At 36.8% G+C, this 24,098-nt stretch overlaps 1 protein-coding gene across 1 annotated transcript; it reads left to right on the top strand.

The window, feature by feature from the left end:
* Positions 1–18,317: 18,317 nt before the first annotated feature.
* LOC132151593 (potassium voltage-gated channel subfamily A member 10-like) lies at positions 18,318–20,761 on the top strand. Its single transcript, XM_059559807.1, has 2 exons — positions 18,318–18,384; positions 18,490–20,761. The coding sequence occupies exons 1-2, from the start codon at positions 18,318–18,320 to the stop codon at positions 20,001–20,003; spliced, it is 1,581 nt and encodes a 526-aa protein (XP_059415790.1). The 3' UTR covers positions 20,004–20,761.
* Positions 20,762–24,098: the final 3,337 nt, after the last annotated feature.

The following is a 24,098-nucleotide window of genomic DNA, read 5'->3' as shown; positions in this document are numbered from 1 at the left end:
GTTACAAAAAAATAAAACTCCTCAAGAAAGGCCACATGCATTCCGACTGAGCTCTGCCAAAATGCACCTTGAAAATTTTGAGGCAGATGTTGCAAAGAAGATCTAGCAAATATTGCAAAGTCTAGATGTGCAAAGTTAGTAGAGACGAATCCCAACAGACTAAATGCTGTAATTAAAGCAAAAGGTGGTTCGACAAAATACTGACACAAGCTGGTGATCCTTTTTCCAACGCAGATTATTTTTATTATTTATTATTTTTTTTAATGACATGCTGGTGTTCTATCTTTCACTTGAATGTTATAAATTGCACTGAGTAAGTACAGCTGGATAAAACAAAAACTGTCCATCTTCATTTCAGGCTGCAAAGCAATAAAAAATTAGATTATTTTAAAGGGGGTGATTCTTTTCTATACCCACTGTATTTGCTATAAAAATATTTTTTTACTCAAGCATTGCTAATTTCATTATGTAATAAGGGTACATTTACATTTAGTAATTAAGAAGACATTTTTATCCAAAGAGACTTGACAATAGGACAATAGAAGCAATCAAAGCCAACAACAAATTCGTTTTTATAATAAATAAAAATGAAAACAAGAAGAAATATTAGGAAAAAGAATAGAGAATGCTAGTGTTATGGATTCAAATTCTGGAGAAGGAGAGCATAGATGCCCTCTAAAGGCTATGTCCTGAAATAAGGCACATATGTTTTCACTGTCTAGCGAGAGCAATTTTTGGTTTTATGGATGAATTGTCTGGAAAATGTCTGGGTCATTTTTCATTCCACAATCAAAGAAAGATGAAAGATTTTTTTTAAATCCTGTTTACATTAGAAATTGAAGTAAATTCATAAACACATTCTTAATCTTTATTCTATTTTTATTTCATTTATTTATTGTTTTGTTTTTCACAATTAAGCACATTTTTACCCTACAATAATAAAAAAAATAGGCCCAGGTGTAGTGTTTTTAAAATTAAATTAGATTAAAAAAAATGTTTTAATTAAACTTAGGACAACAGATATTACCATGATGTATACTTCCTATTGTACTTGACAGATTTATGAAACAATTTAAATATTAATTTACTGTGCTTAATTGTTATGAAAATAAAGTCGCCATGCAAAAAAAAAAAAAAAACTTAGTTAACCTGGAAGTAGCAAAGTGGTACCCCCTTGTAATCTGGATTAGAAAACATGTATTTTATTTTATATGCAGCAGTGCACCAGTGGCATTAGTATTCAGCCTTTAAATCTCCTTTCTGCTCCCAAGTGTTCAGGTGCCATATGGCCTGGACTCAGATCCAAGGACACGGCCTCCTGAACCACACCCTCCACCCTGAGAGATGGAAAACCGGTGGATCAGAGGGAGACTTCACTCACACTGGCCTAACCGGCTGTGTTTGTTTACCACATATATGCCACATACTGTTGGATTTAGCAGCTTCTGTCAGGTATTCTATTAGAAAAAATCAAGGATTTACTGAAGAAATCACTGAATGTAAAGAGTAAGTCCATAGAGTGTGTTATATTAACAAATAATAAATCATCTGATATGAGAAAGTTCAGCAAAAGATGTCACAAAGAGTTAAGGGCTTTCCCAGACACCGAGTCATTATGACACATTTGGCTGAAACCAGGGTTTTATCGTCCACTTGTCCAAGCCTCTTGTAAACCTCTAAAGCTGAACTCTTACCAGGTTTTCTTTCATTCCTGATAAGTCTGTATGACCGTGTCTCCTGCTGGGTCTATTGATGTAAGGTGTACTGATGTGAGGTGCAGCATGATTCTTGTAACCTACTAGAGATATGAGAAGTCTTGAAAATACCCATCATGAGTTAATATTTCATCACCAACTGCAAGCTCAGCATAGTCTCTCTCCAACCTGGAATCTTTCCTATGGAAACCAACAGAAATGTCAAAGATATTAGTTCAGTTCAGGTACTAAACAGAATTTAAATAAATGCAAAAGGAAGAGCTGGAAAGTATAAATATATAGTTTACACTGCTTAAAATAAACTATTCAAAAGGGGGTTTTCACAAGGATGCCATAAAAGTACCATTTTGAGTTCCTCAAGGAACGTTTTTTTCATTAGTTCTTAAAAAACATTTGTTTGTTTTTTATTTGTGTGAAGAACATTTTAATTATCCAAAGATCCTCTGTGTAATGGAAAGATCCATTGATGTTAAAGGTTCTTGGCAATAAAGAACCTTTATTTTTAACAGTGCAGGGTCAGTGTGAAAAGGTTTAATTCTCTCAACTCCCTAATATTAAAGGGACTGATTAAATAAATAATAATAATACCATTCTGTCATGATTTATGCATTTGTTTCGCACTTTAATGTGAGCTAAAAGTATCCAATAAAATACAGCAGAGGCTTTTTCTAAACACTTTACCTGTAAGCAGATGATTTTGCTCTTGTCCACTAGAGGCAGTGTCTAACAACACAAGCGCTCCTTAGATCAACTTTCAGCAACACATACAAACAGCATGGCTACTACAGAGGGAACATCACTATAGAGAGAAAGGGACACAATAATATGCCAAAAACTCAAAAAAGTTTTTTTTTCTTTCTTTTTTTGCAGTAATACTACAGACTACAGACTACAGAACCCCAATCCAATATTAAGAACTTTTTGTGCATCAGAAAGGTCCCATGGATTTTACAGGTATTTCATGGAACCATGGATGCCAGTAAAGAACCTTTATTTTTAAGAGTGAAGGACAAATTGAAACAACACATTTGTTCTCATTAATGTTTAAACAAGGAATACGCTTATTTGTGAATATTATTTAGAATATTCTTTCTCTATATTATATATTTGGGATTATTGTGGCAAGGACTATATCCAATACCTACTGAATCAAAGCTTTATAAAATCTCTTGAAAAGTCTAGCCTAGTTTAAAGTCTCAGATTAGGCTAATTCAGTCCTAAAATTAAATAACATTTTATATTGTATTCTCAGGTAAACAAGTGTTAAACAGCGAATGAGAGTACTACATTATTTTTGGTGGCAAACCAAATTATCCAAAATATTTCAAAAATGAACATTCCTTACAGTTGCGTGTTTGGAACTTTGTGAATGACACGCATTCCAGTTCCGTGGGCGTCGATTCTATTGGAGCCTGATTGTGTTTAAAATAGCCAGAAGTTGTACTTCAGGTTTACTTCTAAGAGCATTAGATGATCATTATCTTTAAGACAAGAAGAGTGTTTTATCTTCACTGTAAAAGATTCTGGAGGTCAAAAGTAAAGGTTTTATGTTGATAGTGCATTGGTTCAACTCAGGATTTTCAATTTACATATATTTGACCGGTGTGTAAAATTCTATGCCGTAAACTTTAAATATTTCATATACTTTTGAAACTTTAATGTTTAGTTGATCCTGATAAGCGCTCGTCGACACAGTTGTACAGTAAACACTACGGCTTTCTTCTTTCATGAGGGGGTTTATTGCCACGGTATCTTTGTTTCGAGGCAGAACATTTAAGGACGCAACACATCTGGAAATCCTGTAGAATTCAACCAATCCGATGACGACTTCGACACTCCTGAAGTGTTTCCACTTTTGTGTCCCATATGCATCAAACGTTTAGCCAGTGGTCTGTGGGTGTAACGTCTGAGGCTGAGACTACCCTCTAGATAACAAGATGTACGAACACTGCCCTCCAACAAGCATCAGTTTCAATACCATGTTAAATCTACCGTCTGACCCATTTTCATAACCAGACCATAAATAAACTAGCATTTAAAGAATCAATGCGATTAAAACGAGCCAAACAACCCAGGAGGTGTAAATGTTAAAAACCCATTCATTTATAAAAAGCATTATCTCGTTGTAAGTGAATTGGACTACATAAAATCAATGGAGCCATTCCATTACTCTCAGATATTGATCACATCCAGCGGGAAAAGAGCAGACTTGCCTCAACTTTGTGATAGTCTGGGAGAGTGTTGCTAAGTTGATAGACAATATGCATCAATGTGCATATTGCATAAACTGTAGACCTTAATAGGCCAAGTTTCATTTCACATGTAAGACTACACAAGCGAGCGACAGCTAACCCTTGACACACAACAGCATAGCCATTTACAGAGCCTGCAAAAAGAGTTTGGACGCTTAAGCCACACTTTAAAAAAGTATCTGTCAATAAATATCCAACCTAATGAATTAATTTTTTTTAAATATGTTTAATATTTAGCCTAACAAACTTATTTTTGTTAAATGTAATACTACAAACTGTAAATACAGTATATGCACTGCCGTTCAAAATATGGGGTTGGTTTCTGAAAAAAAGTATCTTATATTAACCAATGCTGTTTATCTGATTAAAAATTCAATAAAAACAGTACAATTGTGAAATCTTATCAGTGTTAAAAATGATTGTTTTCTATTTTAATACATTTTATTTATTCCTGTGATGCAAAGCTGAATTTTTAGCATCATTACTCCAGTCTTCAATGTCACATGATCAAGGGCGTAGATTTGGTTTGAACATTGGGGGGGGTTGAACGTTGTATGCTGCCTGTTATTTTTTTCAAAAAAAAAAAAAATGTATGTGTATTGTTATTGGATAATTTATTTCTTCCTATCTATCTATCTATCTATCTATCTATCTATCTATCTATCTATCTATCTATCTATCTATCTATCTATCTATCTGGCAACATGCTTTAACTGATTACAAATTCAACATATACAAATATGAAAGAGACAACATTTAGACATTTATTTTAAGATTTTTACATTCCACCTTAATGCATTTAAAAAAAATTTAAAGGGAAACACATCTTTAAAACATTAAAGGCATTAATGTATAGCCTAACTTTACAAAACTGCTGTTTTTCTATACTGTTTCCTATTTTATTTTATTTTATTGATTGAATGGCATCTTCTTTACCTGATCACCTGCTCCTCCTCTCCCTCTGCTGACTTTTCTACCCTGCAGCTATATTTACCTCGAATCTGTTATAAAAACATGTTAAGAGATTATACACCTATTTGTGTATAATCATCATTCATAAAATTCTAACATAGTAGAGATTATCAAAAGAAAGAAATTAAGTATTGAAACCGCCAGTAGGCGGCAGTGTTTCACTGTTTTAATGAGTTAGCCCCTTAAATCGTTAATTCATCCAATTCGTTCAAAAGTCAGATTAATTTAGTAAGAAAACAAACACCGATGTGAATACTTTTGTCGTTGATAATTACAGACACTATTGAAAAATATACTAGCAAAACAGACAGCTGCTTTGGTAACTTGTTATACTGATAGTTATAGCTAAGTACTTGCAATGGATTAGCTAGCTAAAATATATGTGGTGTGTACAAACTATTACACAATATTCTCATACCTCATTCTCAGTACATGCTTTATTTTTATTTTTTTTGCAGCCCTCTCTGACCAGCAGTTAAATATAGTCCGCTGTGCAGCGCTTCTCTTCATTTTTGGCGTTAACATTAACCGTGTGCTCTCCCATTCAAACACCACTCGCTTGTTTTGGTGAAAGTGCGACTCATTGGTTGGGCGTTACCAATCGGTTCGATGGAGGGGGAGTATTTTTTGTCTGATTTATTATGACATACTCATATTTGATTAGGAACAAAATTATTTTTACAAAATAAATTAATTCTATTTTTTCATATTATATTTTTCATTTGATCTACTGAGATTTTCATGTTGAAATATTGGGGGGGCTGTAACTGATGGATTTGAATATTGGGGGGTTACCTCCCCCCCATCCCCCCCATAAACTACGCCCCTGCACATGATCCTTCAGAAATCATTCAAATATGCTGATTTGTTACTCAAGAAATAATTATTAGTAGTAGTGCTGAAAACAGTTGTGCTGCTTCATATTTTTGTGAAACTGTGATACTTTTTTTCATGATCCTTTGATGAATAGAACAGTAAAATAACAGTATATATTTGAAACATATACATTTCTTTACTGTCTCTTTTGATCCATTTAATGCATCCTTGCTGAATAAAAGTATGAATTTCTTTAAAAAAAAATGTATCATATTAACCCCAAAATGACACTTTCTGAATGTGCAGTTGGAAGGTCTACCATTAATTGACATCGAATTACATTTAGTTTATATTACTATGCAATTAATGTTATACCTTTGTAAATGCACAACTACTTTTTGGGGTCACTGTTTAAAAAAAAAGCCAACAGTTTTTAATCATACCTTGCACACAGTGACACCAAGGACAGAATGAGTACACAAATATGAATGTTAAAAGTTTGTAGATGGAAAAAAAGTCAGAAAGAATACTGCAACACATGCAAGTTATACAGCTTGTTCTCGAAAATGTGCCCTAAAAATATCAGCCCATGCTTTCCAGCTATAAATAATCAAATAGGAAGGGGGCACGGCTACATTCAGACCCCATTCCTTTCAAACATAACAGTTTTAACTCTAATATGCCTTTTTGCATGCCAGATTGCTTCTGCTTAACCAGTGCAAACAACCCCGGTGTTGTGGGGCGACTCTGCTGCTGTACAATAGGCTGGCCAGATGCCTCCACAGTGTGAGACTGATATAAGTAAACGACTCTGGAGAGCTGGCACACACCCGTGAGAGCCGTTGCAGAGCTAATTAAGAGGGGTGCCTGTGCTGCTTCCAAAACTGGCAGGTACAGATAGATCGCTTCCAAAATAGGTGGGAATCTTGAGTTGATATGGTCTGTTTTACTAAGAATTTTTTAGCTGAGGGAATGAGATTAACAGGCGAGTTCTCGAATAAATAAGAAGGACAATCCCACAATCGCTACATAAAAAAAACATTCTCTATCGCTATTTATAGGGGCTTTTGCTAATTTATACAGCCTGAGTGATACTCTGGACTACATCCAGAACCCTTTATAGGCTTGATCCCTCTGGGCGAGTGGATCATTTCTGGTCTCAACGGGAACCTGCTGCTCAATCCTTTAATGGGTATGAATGATGCAGCAATGCAAACGAAGCAACTGTAGCCAGCTCCTCATTAATTAAGACAATTAAAAAGAAAAAGGGGTGTCTGCATCAGAACACTAAAAATAAAATAAAACAAAATAAATATTTACACATTTTAAACTAAAAAAGACATTCACACACATACATATATATATATATATATATATATATATATATATATATATATATATATATACATATATATATATATATATATATACATATATATATATATATATATATATATATCATCCCCTTGGAATTATAAGCTTCTATCTGACATTTTTATCAATTAATTGACATTTAATCAATTAAAAGTGATTCACATATTCTTATTCTGTGACAACTTATTTACATTATGTGATTTTTTTTAAATATATATATATATATATATATATATATATATTGGGACTTTTTATTTGAAAAACAAAAAGGTTCTATCTACACGGTCGAATGGAATGCAAAAACTTTGAAGCTCAATATCTCAAAACTACTCAGAATGCAGACAGAATTAAAAGGATCAAATTATATGACAGAATATAATTGGATTCATAAAAGAGCCGTGCACTCCTCATATAATAGTTAATATACATTCATGTGTGTGTATATAAATACAGTATATATACAGTACAGACCAAAAGTTTGGACACACCTTCTCATTCAAAGAGTTTTCTTTATTTTCATGACTATGAAAATTGTAGATTCACACTGAAGGCATCAAAACTATGAATTAACACATGTGGAATTATATATGGAATTATATACATAACAAAAAATTGTGAAAAAACTGAAAATATGTCATATTCTAGGTTCTTCAAAGTAGCCACCTTTTGCTTTGATTACTGCTTTGCACACTCTTGGCATTCTCTTGATGAGCTTCAAGAGGTAGTCACCTGAAATGGTCTTCCAACAGTCTTGAAGGAGTTCCCCGAGAGATGCTTAGCACTTGTTGGCCCTTTTGCCTTCTGTCTGCGGTCCAGCTCACCCCTAAACCATCTCGATTGGGTTCAGGTCCGGTGACTGTGGAGGCCAGGTCATCTGGCGCAGAACCCCATCACTCTCCTTCTTGGTCAAATAGCCCTTGATGCCTTCAGTGTGACTCTACAATTTTCATAGTCACTCTTTGAATGAGAAGGTGTGTCAAAACTTGGTCTGTACTATATATATATATATATGAAAAAGTGAAAGTGAAAGTTAACCCATACTTGGAATTGGTGCTCTGCATTTAACCCGTCCAAGTGCACACACAGCAATGAGTAGTGAACACACCGTGAACACACACCCGGAGCAGTGGGAAGCTATATCCAGCACCCGGGGAGCATCTGGGGGTTCAGTGCCTTGCTCAAGGACACTTCAGTCATGGGTATTGAGGGTGGAAGAGAGCACTGCTCATTCACTCTTTCTGTCTCCCGTCTCAAATAATAACTGGCTGCTCATTCTGTTAATCTGGTGAACCCTCGACTGCTTGCACCGGTTCTTCTTAAGTTGGCAAGAGCCTCAAGAATGAATTACAGTCAGCCTTCCAGCGCACAGGAAACTTGGGATGTAGAATGAGGGATTTTGCTCTTATATGGAATATGACACTGTACTAATTGCCCCTCACAGTTCTCTATATGCCATTACAACATGCATAGACAAGCTCAAATGAATACTCAGCAGATACTTTAGATCAGTGGTTCCCAAACTTTTCCATTCCACGACCCACCTAGACAAGTGTAATATATTTCACGACCCACCAAAATATTAAAAAAAAAAAAAAAACAACGAGTGAAATTACTTTAAACCTAATCTTACTTAAAATTTTTATGACAGAAATTAAGTATTTAAGAAAAATAACCATTTTATTTTAGAGTACAACTGAAAATTTCACTACAAATTTACAAGTTTTAATTTTTGTTTACTGGCGTTAAAATATGTAGTGTCCATAAAAACGTGAAGCAGGCTCACTCCAGTGAAGTGTGATCTGCGCTGCTGTGTTTTGTTGCATTCATGATCCTTCCGTGTGTGTCGGCGAGAACGGAGCACAATCCAACACTTTTTTAGAAAAGCATAAGAAGCAAAGCAGAACTATCTAAAACAGTTTGGAGATTAAAATAATTGTGAAATAGGTAAAAAAAGACCGATTGAACCTTTTAATGACATTGCTCTGAGACCTTCAAAACACGCAACGCACACGGACTTAATTGCAATTTGAAAATCACACTAAGGATATTGCAGTTCATTATTAATGTTGGTGGGCTATATCGTTGTGATGAGTGGGTTCCCAGTTCCCGCCTCCTTCTTCCTGTGATTGTGAAGATTTTAATGTTTTACACTGGTGCCGAAGCCAGGGAGGAAGGAGGGGCGCGCTGCCGAAGATCCTTCGCCGCTGGGGTGAATCCGCAGTGCCATCGAGCAGGGCGAAGGAGTCTGCCGCCGAGGGTGCTCGATGTGGTGGGCTGGAGTGAGTTGCCGGGGGGGGGGGGGGGGGGCGAACTCACTCCAGCCCACCGCCTCGATGACTCCTTCGTGGAAAGAGGTGGGAACCGGCGGACAATCAAACAAAGTTTTAATAACCAAATAAACACAAAACAGCGCGACAGCCCCTCTCGGATGACTGCCGTGCACAAATAAAAAACAAACACAAAATAAAACCCAGGCCTGGTCCTCTCTCGTCCTTCACTGTCATCGCTCCTCTTTTGTATCTTTCCGATCTCCTCCGTGGTTCTTGAGACCGGTGAGTGTTGCTCATTTCCCAATCACTCCACCGGCCTAGCTCTGTTCCCATGGCACTAGGCCCCGCCCCACTCGTCACATTCGTGCAGCCCTAGACTGAACTGTGTTAGTGTCTGTGTGTCATTGAAACGCAAAATTAGCTGCAGCCAAGTGACTTTGTGCGACCCACCTTGTTCCATTCCGTGACCCACGAGTGGGTCGCGACCCACAGTTTGAAAACCCCTGCTTTAGATGACATAAAAACTGCCAACTGTGTTTGAATCAGCTCAGACGAAATGTGATTCATGACTGTTTTCACCAGGTGTAGTTATAGTGCAGCAAACAAGTCATGTGTTGTTTTAAAGCACATATTTTTGAGAACGACAACAAGAATTGGAAACCTCAGCTTTTACGCCACTCTTTTCTGAGCCATATGCATATAGTGAATGAGAACAAAACTATCGAATCAATTCTGGTGTTATGTAACAAAATGAGTGCTGGCAGAAGGATCCGTTTTCTAGTACTTTGTGTACACACGCCTAGGTGGACCATCAAATGCAAGGGGCAACAAATAGGACATTTTCTTAATTATATTTATTGTAGTTTTGACCATATTATGTTTTTAGGTATAGTTTCGTATAGAAAAAACTTTTGTACTATCAACTTGGTAAAATTTGCACCAAAACATACAAGAAGAGTCCATCTGACAGTTTTGAAAAAGTTTTGTCATCGGTGCAACAGAAATGTTTAAAAAAAAAATTGAATCAAGCATGCACAAGCCACGATATGAGTTGGACGACTCATCCAGCCAGGGGTGGCCTTTCCATATAGCAGTCGCCATACCCTATCCTCCCCAGCCATACCCCGGTTGTTTGATGCCATACATTAGGCAATCGTATCCTACAAATCCAATTTCAACCTACCACGCATTATATCATGTACTTTATTTTTGGTTACATGAACAACATAGATTGGTTTACAGGAAACCAAACAGAAGGACATTCACACAGAATGCATATCTGTGACCAAAAACAGCACAAAAGAAATGTTTTGAATTTCACACGCCATCTTAAAATGTAATAACCCATGCCACGAAGTTGGACAACTATTCAACCATTACAGTAATAGCCCAGCTAACAAAAATATGTTCTAAGAACGTTTGCAAATGTTCCCATTAAGTTCTCTTAAAATGTTAAAAGTGTTCTCTGAACGTTTAAAACCTCCACAATTTAAAAACGTTTTAGAATATTTTTTTCATGGTTATGCGAACGTTAAGAAAGCAATCCATTATATCATGTTGTGAAACTTATGGGAGCATTACTTTTGAGTGTTTGCTGAACATTCTGAAACAAGTAGTAACATATACAGTACAAAAATGTTAAAGAACGTCTAACTAAATCGTTTCGGGGGGGGGGGGGCATTATGAATTATGTTTTATGCTTATGTTTTGAGAACATTATTAAAGAGGAGGGAATATTGAACAAATTTTAGTAATGTTACTGGAAAAACATTTGTTCATAACTTGAGAGTCTTGCCAGAACATTAACCCTTAAGGAGGACTCGCTGAACATTTATAGATATATGAAGATTGTTTGGTATCAAATCAGTGTATTGCAGTGCTTAAATACACTCTTATCTCGTTGTATTTTTCATTTGCAGTTGCCAGACATCAGCAAGAGGCTAAAAGAAGACTTGATGAATGGCCCCTTTCACTTCTGCCCCTGGACCCTAAAAAGAATTGCACTGGTTCTTCTGTATAAGCAGTTTAATGTTCTGGACTGTGCAGTGTAGTTAATTCGCTGTTTGTATGTGTATGTGTATGTGAGCTGATGAGGGAGTAAGGAGCCCAATATGTATGTGATGTGATTTGTGTGCATTTCTATGCAAGTTAAAGTTTGTGTAAATGTGTGTGCTTATGTGTTTGACAGTAATGCCAATTCAGGTCCCATGAGCTGATATGATGGAAACAGGCCGAAACATATGTGATGTGTGCATTATACAAGTGTGTGTGTGTATTCCTGTGCATTAAATAGTGTGGCAATGTTCAGAATAGAAAATAGCTTACTACTTAAAGAATGCTATATAGAGTATACAACCTATTAAAAGTAAAAAAAAAAAAAATGCTTTGTTCCACAATAACTGTATCAAACAGTAGTGTCAAATTACATAATACATGTATGTTCAATTCAGTGAGTGACTTAAAAAAAATAAATAAATAAACATTATTATATGATTTTAATCCATTTATACACTACCATTCAAAGTTTGGGGTCAGTAAGGTTTATATTAAATTTTTTTAATGCAGCATTGGTGAGCAAAAGAGACTACTTTCAAAATATAATGATGTGTCGATTAGATGGTATAATCCTACTAGATATTTCACCAGTCTCTACAAATATGATCTTATGTATGAACTCATTAATAGAATTTATTAGTCAGTAACTGGTTCGTCCCTCTCAATGCCAGGATGAAATTCGAGTGTTGTTCCATTGCACTTTTCTATGTATAAAGTTGAAAATGTCAACATTTTGAGCTTGTCTTCCAAGTATTCTATGACCATTAACATACTATACTCTAGTATGCTACTCCAAACATAGATGAAGTGTCTGTGTAACTGCATACGTCTATGAGTGAGAGTAACTGTTAGTTTGTGAATGTATGTGAGTGTTCTCACACCTTGGAGATGTTGGTCTGTTTGGTTACTCGGCAGGAGCTCAGATCCTGCCGTCCTTTACTCAGTGCTGTATGCCCCGCAGAGCTCCTGCCGGTTCCAGCGCCGTGGGGTCCTACTCTGACACCCCAAAACAAAGAGACAGACAGAAAGCGAGAGAGACGCACACAGAAAGGAGAACCCAGTCTAAGGTTTATAAAGCCAAGCCAGATGTGAAAGGTAAGGTGTGTGTGTGCGTGTGTGTGTGTGAGCATGTGCGTCTCTCTGATGGCAGCCGTGGGTCTCAAGTAACTCAGGAGGAATAAGATTACTGAAAGAGAGAGAGCTTAAACAGAAGAAAAGGGTGCGCAGAAATCTGATTGTAACATAGGCAGAGAAGAGGAGCAAGACTAGAGAGGGACAGAGGCAAAAAGAGGAGCCATACTCATCCTGGATCACAACGCTCACAGAAGGACCATCCTGCCACAGAGGTCTTCCCTGGTGGGTATTTCATTGAGCGTTTGTCCGTGTTTGGTTTCATAAATGTGCTTAAGCATGTAATTTTGGTTGTTTGGATTATGTTTTTTAGAGAAGATATAAGTAAGGGTTTGGATCATATTTGGACGTAAATGAAATTAATGGATATGAATGGAGCTGTTACAGAAGTTTAGAAAGCTAGATACTGTTATTTGTTCTCTCTGGCAAGCCACATTGTTTTATACAATATGTGCTGTGAAATTTGATTATTTATACTTTAGCTGTATTTAGCTTTAAGAATTTAGGATTGAGAATGAGATTAGAAATAGTTTGTTGTTGGATGTTGAATTTTGGAATGAATGATGGTTCAAAAGTTTTTGACTAGTATATATGGGTAAGTATGTCACTTTAAATTATTATTTTAGTACATTTTAATCTCTATTTGAATTATTATAATCAATATATTCGCAAGTTCAATTTGTTCAAATATTTTAAAGGGATAGTGACCCTTTAATAAGATATTGCGTGATTGGTAGTAGCACAGTTCTAAAATATACATTTTTAATTTAAAGAGACAATTACCCAAAAATGAAAATTCTCTCATTATTTATTCATCTTCATGTCTTTGCAACTTGCATGACTTGTTCTTCTGTGGAACATAAAATAAGATATTTTGAAGAATGTTTTGGAGATCATTGACTTCCAATTTATGGACCCAAAAAACATACAGGTTTGGAATGACATGAGAGTGAGTAAATGAGAGTTTTCATTTTGGGGTGTGCTGCTATGAATCAGGTTATATCTGACTTGTAAACTAATACAGCTATAGCATATTGTCTACTAATATTCCTGTGATGCAAGCCAGTGGAATGATTTGTGCTGATTCCAGGCGCGGGTTGACTGGTGGCCCACCCAATCAGATTAATAAAAACAATTAATTTTTTTAACTTTAATAATAACGAATTAATAAATAATTTAATTTTAATAGTTTCCTGAGGACAGTAGCTACGAAAAATAGCTACAAAATAAAAATATTATGTCGGCATATCACGTGTCAGTCCAGTGATGCTATCACGCAACACAGCTCGTTCTCTTGTGAATTTTTTTTCTGCACGGGCCGGCCACACGCTCTCCGTGCGCGCACTGACTTAAAAGTGGCGTAACGCCACTGTTACACTGTTACACTGTGAAACACACATACTCCGTGTGCAGTGCGTGACTGATCCACGACTGTAGGCTACCACAAACACATACTCACTATTTGTATTTCAAATCCAGAAGTTATCAGAAACTTTCATTAAAAAAGTAAAAAAAAAAAAAGGTTTGTCAGCATTGCGATTCTCTTTGTACATATACACTCTTTAATAGACGTTTTAACACAATTTAAACAACGTATTATTCAGCGCTACTTATATAGATTTATATATTAAGTTGCTCAAACAAGTGGTAAAATATTTAACCATGTAGTACTTATATTAAAATCGCAAACATTTCAAATTAAAACTTAAAATTGACAAAAACAGCCGACTATCATGCCTTTTCTTTTGCATTTAAGTTTTAATACAATAAATAGCCTATTGCATGTCCCAAAGAAATTGTTTTTTCACCTCCACATGTAGATCAGCGGCCCATTGGCTCTTTTCTTGATTGACACTGGGCTGGCCCAATCACAACTTTAAACGAGTGAGCGAGCGGCAGCAGTGTCAGTGTGTATCTGTAAAAAAAGATGGAGAAGAAACGCAAGGAATGTGCAGATAAATAGCGTGAAAAAATAGAACCAGGCCCTTAAAGCAGACACTGTAAACTGTGTCAAAATATATGTTTTCTGACCTTCATCAGCTCCTGTGGCAGATGATGATAGTGAGGACGGAGGATCAGGAGAGAGATGAGAAAGTGTAGAGCCTGCGGTAAGCATAACTACTTTCAAAACACTTAGGCCATGTCATGAGTGTAGATTATTTCCACATCTGCATAGTTGACGATTACCGCAATTCACTAGAAATTTAATAAGAGGCGTTTGTAAACTATGTTTTCCGCCAAAATAAAAGCTTGATGCAGTTTGCGTCAAGATAAAAGATCATGTGCTTATCTCTTTCAAGTATAGAAATTTGTACAACTAATTAAGAAAGTTTCCTTTATTTTTTGTGCATTTGTTTTACAAAATATGGCTATTACTGTCATTGGATTAATATTATAACTATTATTATGTATAGGTGTAATGTAAATACACACTGTAACTAAAAGAGGTTTGAATTTTTCTTTGTTTAATTTGCACACTGAATATGGGTTGGAGCTTTTAATTTTGAACTCTCAAAGTGCACCAGATTAAAGAATTTAACATTAAAATGCACAAAATTTTCTCACGGGGGGGCATGCCCCCGAACCCTGCTAGAAAGACCGTGGACACACCACCATAGTTTTAACACAAATCCTGTAAGAAACACTGGTATTGCTATGCCAGAGCCGCTTATAGCTTGTTTTAGGATTCACCGCTGTGGAGTATAGTTCAACTGTATTAATAAATATACAATTTTTACTTATTTCATCTGTTAACTCTCAATCGTTCCTATACTCACTCATTACATGGCATTAGTGGTTTTAATGAATAGGAGTTGGTATGCATATAATTAAGGGCGTGCAAAGATGGGTGGTGTTTATGATCATATAGTGGGCCAGTCTGGGCAAAAATGTCCGGGCCGATTTTTTGTCCCAGTCCAGCCCTGGGCCCACCTATTAATGACGTTCTGTATCCGCCACTGGCTGATTCATTTATATATGAAATTAAGAAATTTTACAGAATTATACAAACAATCTAACACATAAAGTATGTAATGTGCCTTTACACACGCACCTGCCCTAAGGTGCTTGATACAAAACAATGACTTTGTACCTGTGATGCATGTGGGGACACTTTCCCGCACATTGGTGATCAGTCTTCTAGACACATGCGAGCACACACACACACACACACACACAGCTGAAGGATATAGATGTCATCTCTGTCTGTGGTGCATTTTCATATCTTCAGCACTGCAGGATAAGGACGGAAGTTTCTGTCACTTGTAACGTTTGTCCGTCCTGCCATCTCTACATAACAGTACCCTCGATATGGATCTGTAAACACTGCAGCTGTGCTGATAATACCCTGAAAAAGGTCAAAAAATAAAATAAATAGAAAAACAGCATGTAACACATAAAATGTGAAAGTTTGAAGTAGAAAAACTTTAAATCTGAAAAAAAATAATAATAATTGCAGATAATAGTTTATATATATATTTTTTTTTTTTTTTTTCTGTGCTAAGCATGTGTGTTCCATAGAAGGAAGAAATGCATACAAGTTTGGAAAAACATGAGGATGATAAATTATTTTTGGGTGAACCATCCCTTTAAGTTAGATGCAGATATTGAGTCATACTGTATGTGGCCACTACAGCTGGGTGAATATCAATTTAAGCAGTTTAATGCATATATTTATCATTGAGCACTGGTCAATTTTTCCTTAAAAATTAAACACCAGCACTGCAAACATGCACTTAGCATATAACGAGGCCATCTTGCCAATGCTGTAAAAAATGTGGCCACATGAAACCCACCCATCCAACAATACTCGTCTGACAATGGAAAAGATAGGCCCTGCTGTATACTAATAGGGTCAATGGAATATAACGCGGACGAAGGTGAGAGGTGTGCGTTACCTTCCAGTGTAACCACACAAGCTGTCATGGAGCCAGAAGCTTTTCTTTTTGGCGGCTGTGGGTTTTACGGTGTCAAGTGGTAGGGGTAGCTGTTTAAATTATCTGTTCAGGTTATGGTTACCTGTCTCCATTAAACTCTCTGGAAAATAGAACGCTGTAGATAAGAGGACCAAACTGGACCTTTGACCTGCACCATTGACCATGAGAGGAACAGCACTGGAATCCAAAGTCTGCTTTAGTTGGTTTAGGAATAAAGTGGGTTGAATGTTTATATTAACAGAATATTCTAGGTTATACATCTTAAACTTTCACAGATGATGTTGATTAATACAGAAACTAACAATGAACCTCAAACTGAATAAAAATCTTTTAATATATCGTACCATAGGGCACTTGGTATAAAATCACCAATTGGTATAAATAACTGAAATTAAACTATAACACATTGATTATAAAAAACAATCATTACCATTCTAAAAAAAAACATTTGCACAGACATGCCTAATGAACTATTTGGCTTCAATAATCAATTGCTACTCCACTAGACCATAATGTAGGCCTACAGGAGAGAATGAGAATGTAATTAAAATAGAAATTAATGGAGCTTTGCAATATAATATTTTCTTATAAGTATAGCACAAGATTAGTGTAATTACCTACCATTATTATCTGTTAAAATGAGTTTACTTATATTAAACCTGGAGCATAAAGTCTGAGGTCTGAATCATTTAATATTTGACAGCGTAAGTACAGCTCTATTGCTGTTAATGCTTGTTCTACAATGGCTAAGAAGTTAATTAAAATTGTTGCTACAAGAGGCCATTAGAGAGAAATGATAATAAAGTGCAGTTCTCAGCTCTCGAGCACACTTGGCAGTAGATAGAGAGGACAGGAAAACATGTTCAGTTTGAATGTAATATTTATGCTTTATTATCACCATTAAGGAGAGACTAAATCTCTTAGTTATAATGTATATCCTTACAGGATATTGGCCATCCCAAACTTGTATAGCTTAGAAATTGCCAGTAAAGTATCACAAATGTTTTTAAAGTATTATTCACTGAAAATTAAGACATGAGTTCATCTGAAAAGCCTAGATGACTGATTCATTTGGTAGAGGTGCTGGATTCATTCTCATATCCTGTGAGTTGTTTATTTGGGTTAAATATTTTAAGTGAAGTGGTTGATTTGTTAACGCATCAGATATATATGATGACTGTTAAATTCACAGTCAAATTTCAGTGCGTTCCTTTTACAAAGCTATCATACAGAATCAGAAGACTTGGAATATAGCACATCTTTCATTGTATTTTAATAATAGTTTTGAAAGACTTGAAAAGAAGATCCTACAGTATTGAAACAACAAAAAGGTGAATAAATAATAACACTCTTCATTTTTGATTGAACTAATCCCTAACCTATAATGTGCGTGCTTCATTTTGAATGGTCTGCAGTTATGGGCAGCATGTTAGCCTAGATTTTATTGCTCGAGTAAAATAATTGAGCCTAAAAATAAAATCTCTGTTCCTTTTTCATTGTCTTGTTGTAGAGTTTATATTACTTTAGATTGCTTTAATTGTTTCCTATCCTGACTAAGGTGCAACCTTACCTTCCATGCAGTAACACAACTGTTTTGTTCCCTTTGTCTTTATCTGTAGATCAGGTGACAGTATCTTGGGATTCGGCTCACTGCTGCAGAACCAGCCTGAATCTTCTCTAATCTCTTCGCACTTTGTGGTGCAAAGTGGGCTGGCTGGCCTGTGCTTTTGGATGCCTGTCTGTCATTTCATCCGCGGTTAGGAGCCTGAGCTCAGCCCCTGGGAGGGGAGGGAGGCCATGGAGGTTCCTCTGGTCAACTTTGAGAACCTGGATGACATCGGAATCAATCTGGAAGACCCGAGTGACTCGGGATATCCAACCTCATCCACCTCAGATGCCCAGGAACCAAACCATGGGACCCATGGCATAAACTCAATCACACACTCACCTCAGAGAGTAAGACAGCCGAGGCACTCACTGGCCTCTCCACCAACACTCAGCAAAAAAAAAAGAACATCAAGCTGCAACAGCCTGATTTCCAACTGGAAGGTTCTGATGAGCAGCGAGGGCAGTCCCAATGAGGCTCTGCTAGGAAAAGTAACCAAGGATTGTTGCGAGGACTATTTCGCTGAAAAGGATAAATTCTACGAGGGTGAACAAAAAGTGGTTATCAATGTCTCAGGGATGATGTATGAGACAACACTTAAAACTTTGAATCAGTTCCCAGATACCTTGCTGGGAGACCCCATGAGAAGGATTGACTATTTTGACCCCATGAAGAATGAGTATTTCTTTGATCGCAACCGCCCGAGCTTCGATGGAATCTTGTATTTCTATCAGTCCGGAGGTAAGATTCGGAGGCCAGCAAATGTGCCATTGGATGTGTTTGCTGATGAGATAGTGTTCTATCGACTAGGCTATGATGCCATGGAACAGTTCAAGGAAAATGAAGGTTACATCAAAGACCCTGAGCCTCAACTCCCAACCATTGAGCTTCACCGTCAATTTTGGCTTCTCTTTGAGTACCCAGAGAGCTCCAGTGCTGCCAGGTCAGTGGCCTTAGTGTCTGTTCTTGTCATCACTATATCTATTTGTATCTTCTGCCTGGAGACGCTCCCTGAATTCCGTGATGAGCGTGAATTTATGCCTGCTTTTGTCAACTTAACCCATGATGCCAATGGAACGCTTCTATCATCTACTCCTCGTCCAAAGGCCCTGCTCTCTGCCTTTACTGACCCCTTCTTTGTGGTGGAGACCATCTGTATCATTTGGTTCTGTTTTGAGCTTATAGTACGTTTCATAGTGTGCCCCAGCAAGAGCGAGTTTTTTAGCAATATTATGAATGTCATTGACATTGTGTCCATTATGCCCTACTTCATAACTGTCATAACAGAACTAATGGCCGCCCACGACAAAGACCCCATCGCCAACCAGAACATGTCTCTGGCTACACTGCGTGTCATCCGATTAGTGCGTGTCTTCAGGGTTTTCAAGTTGTCCCGGCATTCTAAGGGCCTCCAGATTCTAGGCCAAACCCTGAAAGCCAGTATGAGGGAGCTGGGCTTGCTTATTTTCTTCCTTTTCATTGGCATCATCCTCTTCTCCAGTGCCATTTTCTTTGCTGAGGTTGACGAACCTGATACTCAGTTTGTGAGCATCCCGGAAGGATTCTGGTGGGCTGTGGTCACAATGACGACAGTTGGCTATGGTGACATGTGCCCTATCACATTGGGAGGAAAGATGGTTGGGATCCTCTGTGCCATCGCTGGTGTACTGACCATTGCACTTCCCGTTCCTGTCATCGTCTCCAACTTCAACTACTTCTACCATCGTGAAACAGAGCAGGCGGAGAAACAGGTGATTGAGGTTGCTGCTGAGGCTGCTGCAAATCAGAAACGTATTTCTGAAGAGAAGTATGAAAGCAATTACTCGCTGGACAAGAGCAATGGGAATTGGCAGACAGGGAAAAACAGTGTTCCATAAGGATTGGTATATTTCTCATGACTAGCAATAATGACTGTACAACAATGCACTTAGAAACTCTCAGTTTTATGGTTTGACAACTGCTTTATTTAGAGTTCTACATATGTACCTAATGCTATGCATATACCAACAGTACCTTTGCAGACTGTGCTGTTTCAAAAGGAGACCTCAAACAGGACTATAAAACCTCAGTAGCACTGTTTACTAAAAGGAAGCAAAATATTGTAAGGAACATCCCTTTAAGGCTTTACAATAATACAACCTGAAATGCACTGAACTGAAAAAGAGAATATGAAACACAGAAGAACAAAAAAAATTCTCAAGTAATCATTTGTGAGGCAAAGGGCTGCATTTAACTGAGGTCAACACAAGCATTTAATTAATCGCAATTAAGTGCCTGTGTTGCCGAATCCCATAATATAATGCAGAGGAATCATGAATATACGCTCAAAGCATCCACCTTTTGCTGATGTTGTCATCTTTTAGAATTTTGCACTGACATCACCTTTTGTCCCTGCTGCTTGTGAGAGAAAATGCTTATGCCAAACTGTTATCCATCATTCAATGTCACCGAATGTCTCCTCTAACAGCCTTGATATTTGTCATATGTAATCAGGACTGTTTGGAATTTAAAAACAGTATCCTACGCATGCAAGTATGTTATATTTGGATGACCCACCGTGCTGTGGCAGCATCTGCTTTCTGCTTGTCCCAAATTTCTTCTTCTGTTTCTATTTTTGTCAACATACACACAGAATGAGATTCTAGAACTCCATCTTTAGGCTGAGATTTCTTTCTATGCTGAGTGAGTTCAAGGTTTGGTACACACCTTTGCTTGGCAATTTAGGTCAAATATATTAGTTTCACATCATATCTTGTCCCTTGTTTGAACAAATATATATGAAAGTATTGATGATAGCTAGTAGGATACACAGCACTTCTTTACCTAAAGGCTTCACTGGTCTGCTATCATCCTTACTCATTATGCACGTGAATATGTTTGTTTGGAAAATGCACAAGAATTTAGACATGCAAGTATATGAGTTAGCAATTCAAAATGTATACTTGTCGGTCAAACGCTGCACACACACACAAAAAAAAAACAAGTGTTATTTAGAAGCAGATTTCCTTGTCTCACACTAATTTATGCTGACTTGGCAAGCCAATGAAGGCAGAGAACATGATCGCACCATGAACATACTGAATAGTGAAACCAATTTGCGATCAGTCAGTGCAAAAGATGGCAAAGATTGCATCAAATAGATCATCTAATCCAGCCTAATGACTTACTTGTAAAGGTTTGCAACATCAGGACATTTCTTGTGGATTTATCTTATAAACAGAATGGGCAGAAACATTATCTTATAAGCATATTTGTAACATTCAATCATAAGTATTTTAAAAAGATATTACACAAAATTATTTTCATGCAATCATGCAAATGACCACTCATGTCTGTCTTTGCCCGTGATTGTAATAGATGACATGTTTTGTTTCACTTATGAGATGTTGTCTTTCAGAGGAGTACAATTTCTGTCTTTGGAATAAGTGTAAGATGTGTTATGCTCATTATGTGAATCACACAAATCACATTTTTAATTTTTCAGTGATTTCAATATGCTTACAGAAATCTCTCCATAACTTGATCTTTTTTTATTGCAGGAATTCCCTTTTATGAGAGAATATATCCTGCTTTATTCAAATTTAAAAATTGCACATTTGCATGTTTTTGTAAAAAGCTAAATTAAAAAAAAAATATATATATATATATATATATATATATAGAAAACAAATGATTCCAAAGCAAATTTTGATTGTAGCATTTCAGCACTGACTAAAGCAAACCAATACAGCACTTTTCATGGAAGCTGAAATACGTTTTCCAATAAGCTTGAAAAGAAACTTATGCCAGCAGGTAACATTGCATTTTTCAGACACTAAAGTATAATTGCAATATAGAACTTAAAATGTTTTTTATTATGCTGTTGTACATTTTTAAAGATGCATGAAAACACTTAGATTAAAGAATATGAATAAATGACTATGCTTTGACTAGAGGTAGAAATATAATATTTAAATCAACCCTCCATTGTGTCAATGGAAAAAATGTAAGTATTTTTCCTTGTGCATGCATTTTATGTCATATTATGGTGTAATATCAAGTCATATTGAAAGTCTTTGTTCAATAAATCCTGAGAGTCTATTTTGATTTTTTACAAAGGTGATAATGACAAAGGTGATAATGCCAGTGTTATGTGGTCATTATGGGATTTAGTATCTCATGAATGTATGCTATGGCTGTATGACATATCTTGATTGTTTAAGCAATATGTTTTATTCATGATATTCTGAGTGCCTTTTATTAAATATATATTCAATTTATTGGCTCCATCTTTGTGATTTGACAAGGACTTACACATTCTCATTGTATGATTATGTGGTGATCAAACACAAAATCATATATGCTTATCGTAATAAAATGAAATAAAAATATCTTTTAAATAAAACATTAAAGACAAAAAAAATGTTTTTAATGTTTTTAATTCACTGCACTTTTTTCACTTTTCAAGTGTAAAAAAAAAGTCATTTTAATTAAGATTTTCGGGGACAGAGTCTAAACAGTGCAAGATCCCACAATGAGAGCACATTAATCTTTAAGGCCATTTTGTTTGTGTATGTGTGCGTGCATTAATGTTTCAGAGCTCACCGTCTATATGGACCAGGGCCCGGTTCCCCGATAACGCTCACTCTTAGCGTGCTAAGAAGACTCGAAAGATATATCTTACCAAAGTTGTTTATGTTCCTAAGTGTGTTCCCCATAGTGTCCCTTAGGAAGCTTCTTAATACGCTGCCTCTTACGTCCGACGTTACAAATGCGCTGTCCCAAGTAATGGTTCTGAATTAGTTGGCATCGATTGCTCAGGAATCGATTTTCCACTTCACGCGGAGGTGCATTACAGCGTTAAGAAAGACAACATGCAAATGAAACATTCCTCAAATTATTCCGGTAACATTTATTTTAACATAGTTTAAGTTATCAGTAAAATATATACTATACATTAAATCATCAAATGGTCAGTAATATGTTCACACAATATGCTGTGACGGGTAGACGAACCGGGTTTCCCTCGCTAATCATCCACCCTCCTTATACAGTTGTGCTGCTTCTTGACATGAGTTTAACAACTTCAAAAAATTATGTAATACACTTTTATGTTAATGGTAATATACTTTACAATCAGAATTGATTGGCAAGCAGCTGTAGTTACTTCTGTTTATGCAGTATTGATTGTCATTGGTTAATGTTTTCAATAAAAAGCAACCTATCTACAATGAACAGAGAGAGAGAGAGATAGATACAGAATATGGTGGGGAAGCAACGTAAAAAAGGGCACCAAGCTTCTCATCAGAGGAACTTGAAGTTTTGCTGGACATTGCCACCAGGTCGGAGATCATGGTCCACTATAACCTGCACGTTTATGGCTGCGTAGCCCTTTTGCGATATGTACGCCTGATCAATTACTGATGGATCGGCGTTAGGGATGAGTGTGCCCTCCATCAGGCCCAAGACTCTGGAGATGCCAGCAATGGCATGAAAGCCCTGGTGCACCTCCTGGACCTCCTGATGTGTTGACGGCAGATGGATGTAATCCCCGGCATGGCGCTGAAGGGCGTTGGTGACAGTGTGGACGCACCTCCACACCGAGGTCTTGCTTAGGCCGTAGCCCTCTCCCACTACCTCGATGAAGCTCTCTGTAGCAAAAAAACCTTATTGCTGCAAGAAGCTGGGCTTCAGGGCTTAAAGCAAAATTCCGCCGCATTAGCCTGGCAATAGCGTTGGTCCAGCAGCTCCATAATGAGTTGTCTTGGGAGGCAATTTAGTTTTTTTAATATAGCCACGTCAGGCAAAATGTCAAAAGGGCTTAAGTTTTGCCGAATAAAAAAACTGACATGGACTAAACGGCTCCGCGTCCGGCTCCGTCTTTGATTCAATACAAGGACAAGTTGGATCTCTGCCATAGTTGGTCGCTAACTGGACCCCACCATGCTTACCCCTTTATAGATCTTAGCCATTTGGAGCCAAATTGTTTGCCA

This window comes from Carassius carassius, chromosome 10, assembly GCF_963082965.1.
Source record: "Carassius carassius chromosome 10, fCarCar2.1, whole genome shotgun sequence".
Lineage (NCBI taxonomy): Eukaryota > Metazoa > Chordata > Actinopteri > Cypriniformes > Cyprinidae > Carassius > Carassius carassius.
This window is presented reverse-complemented; position numbering and strand designations above follow the sequence as displayed.

Excerpts from the sequence above, each read along its gene's own strand:
- LOC132151593 (XM_059559807.1), top strand. The coding sequence starts at position 18,318 with ATGGAGGTTCCTCTGGTCAACTTTGAGAACCTGGATGACATCGGAATC. Across the intron at positions 18,385-18,489 it reads CAATCTGGAAGACCCGAGTG|GGCACTCACTGGCCTCTCCA; the intron begins ACTCGGGATATC and ends TAAGACAGCCGA.